The sequence below is a fragment of the Hyaena hyaena genome, unplaced genomic scaffold, assembly GCF_003009895.1.
Source record: "Hyaena hyaena isolate Hyena2069 unplaced genomic scaffold, ASM300989v1 scaffold_1250, whole genome shotgun sequence".
Classification (NCBI taxonomy): domain Eukaryota; kingdom Metazoa; phylum Chordata; class Mammalia; order Carnivora; family Hyaenidae; genus Hyaena; species Hyaena hyaena.
Genome location: NW_024081887.1, coordinates 187150 through 199532, shown reverse-complemented (window position 1 = coordinate 199532; position 12383 = coordinate 187150). Strand labels below are relative to the sequence as shown.

At 35.6% G+C, this 12383-nt stretch overlaps 1 protein-coding gene across 1 annotated transcript in view; it reads right to left on the bottom strand.

Moving 5' to 3' along the window:
* Window positions 1-494: 494 nt before the first annotated feature.
* Window positions 495-12383, bottom strand: part of LOC120224808 (inactive heparanase-2-like) — a 53023-nt gene continuing 41134 nt past the window's right edge. The window contains exon 3 of the mRNA XM_039223065.1: window positions 495-718. Coding sequence (XP_039078996.1) covers window positions 495-718 — 224 coding nt within the window. The remainder of the gene's footprint in view (window positions 719-12383) is intronic.

The window sequence follows — 12383 nt, the reverse complement described above, 5'->3', positions numbered from 1 at the left end:
CGTCCCTCCTTGAACCAAGGATGTAAGGGAGTATGACTGTCTTATAGCCTCTTTGCTCTTAAAAAGAAAATCAAATTCTCCAGATATTTTCAAACTCCACCAGGAATAGAACATTCTCAGCTCAGCCTGTGGATCATTATCTCTTTTACATTTCATCTTTATGTTCACTGAGTTCATAGAAAGGGCATACACAGAAAGAGGAAAATAGCTGCTTCTTAGACACCAAATTTAGTAATTCTCTCAAATCCACTGGCACTCATCTAAAAACTCATATTTTTACAAGGCTTCATTCGGTTTTCATTGGTTCTGTCTTTTGAGAACACACATGCTGACTTGCATATAACTTCAAGCCAAAATACATCTGCAAACTACAAGAAATATTTCTTATAGGAAGACAAAAGTCATCACAATTTAAAAAGGGATACAGTGAATGGAGACAGACAGATATGGGCTCATCTAGATCCCACTTTAGTGTCTTCCAAACAATCAAGTTGTTAACTAATGGAGGCCATCAATCTACAGTGCTTAAGATTCCAGACGACTCCAATAGCCTTACCTGTTAATATGAGATTACTGTAAGTATTAGAGAATTGCTCCTTTAGAAGAACAAGATGCATTTGAGCTGCCTTCTCCCGCTGGAGCTCCAGCATAACATCAGGGTGCTGAGCAATCTTGCAGCCTTTCTGTTTATCCAAGGCAACATCACTTCGAACAATGTCTACAAAAAGAAATAAAGGCAGGCAGCAAAAACAAAACAAAACAAAAACCATATACACATCAAAGACTTGTTTCACCCAAAATGACAGAATTTATAAACTATCATATTTCATCAGAATGAAGAGATACAAAGGGTAATAAACCTGAAGAGTCTCCAACTTCATGATACATCCTGTAAGTTTCTCTAGTCATTTCCAAATTCCTTGGCAATTTCTGTTTTATTACCTCACTCTGACTTCATTTAAGATTCTCCTCCATTTTTCTCGATCTCACCTCCAAGACTTATTTACTTCCTGGGGCCTTTACTTAACATCTTTTACCATTCTCCATGGAAAAAAATAATACAACTTTGTCTGAAAACTAGTGACTATAATTATCTCCTCTACATCATGCTGTAGGACCAGGTGATAGCTCCTGCATATACATTCAGGATATGTGACCTGCTTCCAAATCTACCAGCCAGACTATTCAGCTCAAATTAGGGCAACCATTCTATCCTTAGCTGCTATTTTTCATGTGCCTCTAGTTGCATTCTGACTCATTAGTAACTCTTTTTTTTTTTCATTTTTAACATTTTTGTTTCATTTTTGAGAGAGAGAGAGAAACAGCACGCAAGCAGGGGAGGGGCAGAAAGAAATGGAAACACAGAATCTGAAGTAGGCTCCAGGCTCTGAGCTGTCAGCACAAAGCCCGACACAGGGCTTGAACTCATGAACCACGGGATCATGACCTGAACTGAAGTCAGATGCTTAACTGACTGAGCCACTCAGGTGCCCCAATAACTCTTTAAATCTAGAAGTATTTTGTAGGTCAGTAAAGAAAGCAAGAGTAGGACTAGAGTCACTTTGGAAGTCTGCTTTTTTCCCAGTTATTTTCCCATTAGTAACAGGCTGCTTTTTATACTTCAATAAGATTTTTACTTAAAGCAGAAGTATTCTCCAGAATAATAGTCTTCCTCAAAAATAGTCACCTAAACTGTTTCCCAATTAGCAGGGGACTTTGATACCCTAAAGTTATTTGTTTATTTTTGCATATTAAAATATAATTCAGCTAATTATCATATAAACAAATAATTATCAGAAGCAATCTGGACAATAGCTCTAGAAACTTCCAAGTTTTACATAACTAATTGAAAGATTTTAGGAGAAAATGCTAAAAACATATGTTCTGCCATTCTTGACACCAATGGCTTTGGAAAGGAAAAACTAATGCCCATGTTAATGGTAGCAATAGAAAAGAGCTTAACAATGTTCAAAGAGAAAATATGGTATGTGGCATCAAAGGTGGGACATCGTTCTAGACAAATAATCTTCAAACCCATCAATAGAGTCCTATAATAGAGAAGCTCAGATATAAATACAGACCCATGATAATGAGGGTTAGGATTGTGTAGTACACAAAGATTAGCCAGATGTGAGGATGGCTCTCACTTAATCTTGGATGAAAACAGGGGAGCTGGTTGAAAACATTTCAGTATCTATTCCTAAACATATTCATGCCAATTTCTAGACTGTAAGTAGTATACTGAATTCATTTAACATTCAAGTAACTACTCTCATAGATTTTTCTGAGGCTTGAATACAAAATTAGAATAATTCAAGACACGCTCTAGTTTTTAAAACCATCAACAGAAAGCAAGAGGAAAACATATTAATTACACTGTACCACTGATTCCTTCCAATAATCCTTTGAATGTATGTGGTAGACATTGTTGACTAGCTGACCCAAACCCTAAACACAATCTTTTCTTTGCTTTCCTCTACTGCAGAAACTAAAACACAACAATAAACAATTTCCCAGCTTTCCTTGAAGCAATGGGTGACATGTAACATAGTTCTGGCCAATGAGCCATATGCAGACATCCTGAGAGGGACTTAACCTTCGTGACAAAACCTCACTAAGAGAAAACCAGGATTTTTGTCTTTCAACCTGTTAACCTTTCCCATTCTTTGTGTCTAAAAGATAGACATTGAGGCCCAGGGTTAAAGTAGCTATTTTGTAGCAATGAGTCAAGAAGTAAGAGGGCAAAGGACTATACACTAAGGATGGTGAACTGAAAGATCTGAAGATTTTTTTTTAATATTTTTATTTATTTTTAGGAGAGAGAGAGAGAGAAACAGCGTGAGCAGGGGAGGGTCAGAGAGAGAGGGAGATACAGACTCTGAAACAGGCTCCAGGCTCCGAGCTGGCAGTCAGCACAGAGCCCAATGCGGGGCTCGAACCCACGAACCGTGAGATCATGACCTAAGCGAAAGTCGGATGCTTAACCGACTAAGCCACCCAGGCGCCCCAAGATCTGAAGATTTTAATGAGCTACAACAGCTACCATACTTGTCCTAGACTGCCCATCTTTTGATTTCTTGTTATATGAGATATCAGTTTCTAATTTTAAAATCCCTACTGTATATATGTAGATCCCTGAGATCTACAAAGCTTAAGTGACTTGCTCAAGTTCACAGTGCATGGTCAGTCCCCAAACACAGTAATTTTCGAAGCCATGTCCAGTGACCTTCCCAAAAGTTACTCTTATACAGAAACTCATAAATTTAACAGTAAACTATAGTAAGTAACAAAAGTGAAGAACTTAAGAGAAAAACCTAATTATATAATAACAGCAGCATACCACAGGTGGTCTATCCAGAAAAGAAATATGTTTGATACCTTCCCAGAAAACATGACAAAACTTGTGCCAAAATATATACAGTGAAGAGGAGTTTCAATTATTGAGAAATCTTCTAATAGGAGTCTAATACAAAAGCAGAACACCTACCAAACTCTCTATTTCCTATGGAATAAGTGTATTGCTCAGAAGGCCGAGAAAGCAATAATTATACCTAACAGCCTCAACATCAGAACCTTAAAATACAGTGATATTATCTTAAAAATAGTAAGAAGAGAAACCCCTGGGCATGAACAAACATATGTCTGAGACTTTAGACATGTACGCAACAACAATGTTTGGGGAAAAAAATAGATATGCTGTATAGATTCTTTATTTACCCCTAATTTGTTTGAAATTGTATCAAAGACTAGACAAACACAAAAAAATACCTATCAAAGATATATGTGGCCATATATATCTGGATGGAGAGTTAATGTTATAGATGACAGATTCAAAATTCAAACTTATCGTGGGGATGAGCACTGGGTGTTGTATGGAAACCAACTGGACAATAAACTATTAAAAAATAATAATAAAATAAAATTTAAAGAAAACAAACTTATCCTGGCAACCTACAACTTAGGCTGAAATACCCAAGACATAGACAGGAACACAAAGTCCTGCAATTTATAGTGAAAAGTAATTACATAAGAGGTAAAGTCCAGACCAGACACAAGCTCAAATATTTAAGATCTTATTAAATTTTGTAGTTGTTAGCTCAATACAAGCTTTATGTAAGTCAGTGATATGCTGCCATATACAATATTGCTGCCAAAAAGATTAATGCAATTTTTTGATCAAATTAATAGAACCAGCATATCCAGAATACAGGAATATAGCCACCCTGAATTCCATGCCAGTCAAGGGCAGCATAATAAAGAGTTGGAGTTAAAGCAGACCTTAGTTCAAATTCCGGCTTGGTAATCAACTATTAGCTGCAGAAGTGACAGACAACAATGCCTCTATAAGTCTCGATTTCATCATATTGTTATTGTAAAGAATCATTAAGGATTTAGCACTATATATACCATTTAATAAGAACTGTATAAAGGGTAGCTATTACTATTTTTATTATTAAAATACTCTACTTGTAGTATTATATATTTTCTCACCTGTAATATCTTCATAGAATACTAATCATCTAGAGTCCACCCAAAGGAAAGTGCCAAAATGGAAAATTATTTTATTTTTTAAAAGTATCTGAAAAAGGGGGCATCTGGGTGGCTCCGTCAGTCTGACTTCAGCTCAGGTCATGATCTCACAGTTTGTGGGTTTGAGCCACGCACTGACAGCTGAAGCTGTCAGCTGTCAGCTGAAGCTGTCAGCTGTCAGCTGTCAGCTCAGAGCCTGGAGCCTGCTTCAGATTTCATGTCTCCCTCACTCTCTGCCTCTGCCTCTCTCTCTCTCTCTCAAAAACAAATAAACATTTAAAAAAATAGCTGAAAAAACAGTATTGTAGCCCAGCAAAGAAAACATTAAAGAATACTTGCTTCATATAGAAGAGAAGAAAGCTGACTTATTCAATATAAATTCAGAAAGCCAAACATTATAGGAGTAACAAAATCAAGCTAGTTCCACATGAGAGAACTGTAACAACAGAAGCTACTTGAAGATGGAAGAAATAGCAGAAGCAGCACAAGATAAAAAGATTAAGTGAAAATAAATTCATAACAAAAAAATGTATAGGGGTTTGGCATGGCACCCATTGTGTTGTTATTTAATCATGGGGGTTTTTTTTGTTACTGTTGTGGAGAGGAAGAAAGAAAAAGATTTTCATTTTTCTTCAACAATTGCTCTCCTTTCTGTACTGAGAGGGTAAAAACTTGGTTCCTTCCTCATTCCCTTTAGGCAGCGAATGTATGGCTCAGATTCACAAAGATTGCAGATTTTGACTGTAGGTTGCCCTAATCTGCTTTTCCCCTCCTTTCACACTACTTAACACAACAGATAAGTATTTCTAGACAACACTCCCTAAAATTGGGTTAAAAAAAACAACTCAGTTTTCATTTAATTCTATTTTTTTTTTTTTTTTTTTTTGGAGACAGAGAGAGCACAAGCAGGGAAGGGGCAGAGAGAGGGAGAAAGAGAATCTCAAGCAGGCTCCATGCTATCAGTACAGAGTCCCATAGGGCTTGATCTCACGAACCATGAGATCATGACCTGAGTGAAAATCAAGTCAGACACTTAACCAACTGAGCCACTCAGGCACCCCTGAACTTTTTCTTTTCTTAAGCTTTGAGTAATTTACTTTTTTTAAAGTATAATTGACATATAATTAACATATAACATCAGTTTCAGGTGTACAAGATAATGATTCAATATTTGTATATGTTGTGAAATGATTACCACAATAAGTCTAATTTAATTAACATCTATTACCATACATAGTCATAATTTGCTTCTTGTAATGAGAGCTTTTAAGATTTACTCTTTTAGCAACTTTCAAATATGCAATACAGCATTATTAACTATGGTCACCATGCTATACATTACATCACCATGACCTATTTATTTTATAATTGGAAGCTTGTACCTTTTGATCTCCTTCACCCTACCTCTATTTGCTGCCTCTGGCAACCACCAGTCTGTTCTCTGCATCTATGAGCTTGTGTGTTTTTTCTTTTGTTTCCAATTCCATATATAAGTGAAATTGTATGGTATTTGTCTTTCTCTATCTGACATATTTCACTTAGCATGAGGGACTCAAGGTCCAGGCATATTATCGCAAATGGCAAAATTTAATTCTTTTCTATTCCATATTGTGTGTGTGTGTGTGTGTGCGCGCGCACGCGCCCAAGTTGTGTTTCACAATTTCTTTATATATTCAGCCAATGATGGACACTTAGGTTGCTCCCATTTGGTGGCTATTATAAATAATGCTGTAATGAACATAGGGGTGCATGTATTTTTTTCTTTCAACTTAGGGTTTTCATTTTCTTCAAATAAAGACCCAGAAGTTAAACTGCTGGATCATATGTAGTTCTATTTTTAATTCTTTTGAGGAACCACTATACTACTATCTGTATTAGCTGCACCAATTTATATCCTCACCAACAGTGTGTAAGTGTTTTCTTTTCTCCACTTCCTCATCAACACTACATTTGTTATTTCTTATCTTTTTGATAACAGCCATTCAAACAGGTATTACAATGAAATATTGCATTGTGGTTTGGGTTTGCATTTCCCTGATGATTAGAGATGCTGAGCATCTTTTCATGTACCCATTGGTCATCTGCATGTTTTCTTTGGAAAACCATCTAGATCTTCTGCTCATTTTTTAATCAGATTGTTGTTAGGGGAACCTGGGTGGCTCAGACAGTTAATCAGATTGTTGTTAGCTATTGAGTTGTGAAGAGTTCTTTCTAGATCTTGGTTAGTAACCCTTATCAGATACATTTGCAAATATTTTCTCTAATTCAGTAGGTTGCATTTTCATTTTGTTGCTGATTTCCTTCGCTGTGCATGACAAAGTTTTAAATAGTAAATATGGGAAATATTGGAGTGCCTGGGTGGCTCGGTTGGCTGAGTGTCCAACTTTGGCTCAGGTCATGATCTCACAGCTTATGAGTCCCACATTAGGCTCTGTGCTGATATCTTAGAGCCGGGAGCGTACCTCAGATTCTGTGTCTCCCTCTCTCTCTCTGCCCCTCCCCTGCTTACTGTGTGTGTGTGTGTGTGTGTGTGTGTGTGTCTCAAAAATAAATAAAAACATTAAAATTTTTATTTTAAAATAGTAAATATTACTAGAGACAAGGAGAGACAGATCATAGTGATAAAAGGGTCAACATATCAGGAAGATACAACAACTATAAATATATGTACACCTAACAAGTAAGTTTCAAAATACATATAAAACATGGTCTGACTAAATTGAAAGGGAAATTCAATGATTATAGTTCAAGATTTCAATGCCCCACTCTATATTTGATGGAACTAGATAGAAAATCAGTAAGGGTCAATATTCCTTACTGACATTTATAGGACATACCAAATAAAAGCAGAATACACATGTTTTCTAAGCACAACATGGGTTGTGGCTTAGTCAGTTAAGCATCCAACTTCGGCTCAGGTCATGATCTCACAGTTCATGTGTTAGAGCCCTGCATCGGGTTCTATGCTGACAACTAGCTCAGAGCCTGGAGCCTGTTTCAGATTCTGTATCTCTCTCTCTCTCTGACCTTCCCCTTCTCTCTCTCTCTGTCTCTGTCTCACTCTCTCTCTCTCTCAGAGATAAATAAAACATTTAAAAAAAGTTTTTTTAAATCTAAGCACAATGAAGGATAACCAGAACAACCCTATGCTAGGCCAGCCATAAAATAAGTCTCATAAATTTGAAAGGATTTAAGTCATACAAAGTATGTTTTCTGATAACATTGGAATTAAATTAGAAATCCGTAACAGAAAGATCTCTAAAACAATCCCCAAATATTAAGAAACTAAACAATACACTTCTAAATAACCAATGGGTCAAAGAAATCACAGGGAAATTAGAAAATATTTTGAACTGAATGAAAATAGGAACATATGATATTAAAATTTATGGAACAGAGCCTAAATAGTCAATAGTAAAAAGTAGCCTAAAAAGTAAATAGTACTTAGAAAACTACAGCTTTATACAATATATTAGAAAAGAAGAGAGGAGCACCTGGTGGCTCAATTAGTTAAGTGTCTGACTCTTGATTTTGGCTAAGGGTGTGCTCTCACAGTTTATGAGTTCAAGCCCCAGCACTGGGCTCTGCGCTGATAATGTGGAACCTGCTTGGGATTCTCTCTCTCCCTCTCTCTTCCCCTTCCCAATGCTCATTCTCTCTCCCACCCCCTCTCTCTAATATTAAAAGAAAAAATATCTCAAACCAATAATCTAAGTTCCCACTTAGAAACTAGAAAAATAAGAAAAAACTAAACACAGGCAAGCAGAAAGATGAAAGTTAAGACTTCTATTGATTTCTATTCTGATAGAAATAGATAAAATAAGGGGCACCTGGGTGGCTCAGTTGGTTGAGCGTCTGACTCTTAATTTAGGTTCAAGTCATGATCCCAGGGTTGTGGGATCAAGCACCACGTCATGCTAAGCATGGAGCTTGCTTAAAATTCTCTCCCTCTCTCCCCCTCTGCCCCTCTCCCCTGCTCACATACTCACTCTCTCTTTCTTTAAAATAAAAAATAAAGAAATCAATAAAATAAAAAATGGAAACAACAGCAAAAATCAATGAAACAAAATAGTGCTTCATTGAAAAGATGAACAAAATTGAGAATTTTTAAGATGGAACAGCAAAATAAGAAAACACAAATTACCAAAACCAGGGGAAGAAAAGAGATCTCAATTCTTATATATTATATGACTTCACTAATACATGTTCAAATGACAAAATTATGGTATTAGGGAACATACTGTGTTCTGATTGTTATATTAGTTATGCAAATTCATTTATGTAATAAAATTTCATAGAATTACACACACAGAGAAGAAATGAATACATGTAAAAACTGGTAAAATACAAATAAGGTCTATAGTTTGGTTAACTTCCTGTACTATTTTTGTAGGTTTTTATGCATCTAAAATTATTTCAAAATAAAGTTTAAAAAAAAACTTAGATCTTTACCTCACGTCATACACACACAAAAAATTAACTCAAAATGGATCACAGACCTAAATATAAGAACTAAACCTATAAATTTTCTAGAATACAGGAAAATGTATTTGTTTTGTTGTATAAGTTAAGATTTCTCAGTTATCACACCAAAAGTACAATTCACAGTGGAAAATAAATAATGAATTTAATTTTTTTTTGTTTATTTATTTATTTATTTAATTTTTTTTTACAAATAGTTTATTGTCAAATTAGTTTCCACAATAATGAATTTAATTTTACCAAAAGTAAAAGATTCTGGTTTTTAAAACATCATTAAGAAAATAAAACACTAAGATACAGACTGAAAGAAAATATCTGAAAATGATATAGATGATAAAACCTATAAAGGAAATGTTTACAACTTAATAAAAAGACTAACAACCCAATTTAAAAATGGGCAAAATACCTAAAATTATATTTCACCAAAGAAGATATACAAATGGATGATAAGCACATGAAAAGATGCTCAAATCATTAGTCATTTGGAAACTGCAAATGAAAATCACAATGAGGTGCTAACCCCTAGTAGGACTATAATCCAAAAGACTGACCATACCAAGTGTTAGCAATAGTGTAAAGAAACAGGAGCCCTTATACTTATACATTGCTAGTGGGAAGGTAAAATGGTGCAGCCATTTCTGCAAACACTTTAGCATTTTCTTAAAAAGATAAACATAAATGTACTGTATGACCCAACAAATCCACCCCTAGAAATCTATTCAAAACATATTAAGAGTATGTTCATACAAAGACTTGCACATGAATATTTATAGTGGCATTGTGCACAACAGTCAAAACTAGAGACAATCCTAATATCCATATAACAGTAAACTAATAAACAAAATGTGGTAGATCCATACAGTCAAATATTATTCAGCAATAAAAAGAAACAAATACTAGGCCTGGAAAGCCTCAACAACATAAACTAAGTGAAAAAAGGCAGAGACAAAATGACTATGTATTGTATGATTCCATTTCTGTAAAATTTCTAGGAAACGCAAATCAAACTGATAGAGACAGAAAGCTATCAGTGGTTCCCTAAGGCTTGTATGAGAGCAAAGATTGACTGCAAACAGGAACATGAATGTTCCAGTACTGGATTGTGACGATGGTTACACAACTCTATACATTTCATATAAATAATGATATACTTACAATGGGTGAACCTTATCATATGCAAATTATTACTTTAAAAAGCTGTTAAACAGTTACAAAAATAATATATCCCTGCTTACTGCAGCATTATTCACAATAGCCAAAAGGTAAAAGTAGCCCGAGAGTCCTTCCACCAACAAACAGAAAAATGAAATGTGGTATACACATATAATGGAATATTGTTCAGCCTTAAAAGGAAGGAAATCCTGATACATGCTACAACATGGACGAACCTTTAAGGATAAAGAGAAATACTGAATAATTCCATTTGTATGAGGTATCTAGGATGGTCAAATTCATTGACGTAAGAAAGTAGACATAGCCAAGGACTGGGAGAACAAAAGTTGTTGTTTAATGTGTACAAAGTTTGCGTCACAGGATGATAGTGATGGTTGCACAACAACCACTTAATCATACCCTTAAATATGGTTAAGATGGTAAATTTTATGGTGTATTTTACCACAATTAGACATTTTCTGAAGTAACAAAAATGACCAGAAATATAGGGCTTTTGAAATCAAATCAAAACAAGAATCACCTTAGAACTCTGGTACTACAATGCCATTGTTACAGTCTACATCCAGTTTTCTCTGTAGATTATATGAGATCAGACATCACAACTTTGATATAATTTTGTATGCTGCTATTGACCTGCCAGATTCAGAAGAAAAAGATGCAGTCCTGAGAGAATGCTTTGGCTAATTCTCACACTAATTGATCAAAGATGTGACCAGAGCCATGCTCTTCCCTCCTGGCTTCAATGTAGCCACTACAATAGCAACAGGAAAAGAAAGATCCTGACTATTCTGCAAACCTTTGAAAGAGGTTCACAGATGCTAGAAGAGCACTAAGAGCCTTTATGAACCCCAAGTCAAAGGACTCATTGCCTACACTCGTTTCCTACCAATTGGCTAGTCCTTTAATTTCCTTGATTTAGTCAGCCATATTTTCCTAATCTTCTAGTCTCAGATCTCATCTTTTATTCCTCTTTCTCTCTCCCTGTCCCCTCAAGTCACCAAATTAACCCACTTCAGTTTCAAAATGTCTCTTACAGTTGTCCCCTTCTTTTCAATTCTAATTAACACTATGTACCTCATATCAGGTAACTACAACAGTACAAGCCAGCATCCACAAATCCATTCACAGATCTCCAAGTCATTCAGCAGATCACTTTTAGAAAAATAAAAAACCGGGGCACCTGAGTGGCTTAGTCGGTTAAGCGTCCGACTTTCACTTAGGTCATGATCTCGCGGTTCGTGGGTTCGAGCCCCACGTCGGGCTCTGTGCTGACTGCCTGCTCGGAGCCTGGAGCCTGTTTCAGTCTGTGACTCCCTTTCTCTCTGACCCTCCCCTGCTCACGCTGTCTCCTCTCTCTCTCTCCTAGAAATAAATAAAACATAAAAAAAATTTTAAAAAAAAGAGTAGAAGTTAAAGAATCAATACTTGCTTTCCAGTCCTGATGCTGCCACTAATTGTATGACATTGGGCAGCTTACTTCTGTGTTGGGGACTTTTCCTTATCTGCAGATGGAGATAATTACTATATCCACAAAATAGGAATTTTTATGAGGATTAAATGAACTAATCATGTCTCTGTTAGATAGTAAGTACTCAATAAGAGGTAATCTGCCAGTACTCCTACTACTAAATGGTTATCTTGAGTCAGTGTGTTGAGTGTGTCTCCAGAAAGCCAGGAAGCAGTTTTTCATTTGATTATCAGTCCATTTTGAGAGGAATGCTGTGGTTGGAGCTAGATTTTAGACATAGGCGTGGTATGAACTTTGCCCTAGGTCATGTGGGTAAATCCACTGGTCTTCCTTAGCCCAATTGATTATTGCTGATTTGAGATGTATATAGAAACACAGCTGCAGGGATTAAGTCCTACTTTTCTGAGATCCAAGTAAATAGGACTCTTTTCACACATATCCAGTGTCCTTATCAAATTGAAAGGTTGTTTTTAAGTGGTAATGTTTTTGCTTTTCAAGAAGTATATGAGAAACGGGTGAGGAAATAAGTGATCCCAAGACTCTATGGTTATATTAACCTTATTTTCCAAATAAATGAAAAGAAAGACAGGTGCTCTGACAAAGGAGTATTTTATGAATTTTAAATGTATGCTAAAATTAGTCTTTTGAAGAATTTTAAAATTGAATTAAGTGCCTTTTATTTATAACTTTAGAAATTTAAATACATAAGTAATCCTTGATAGTTAATAGA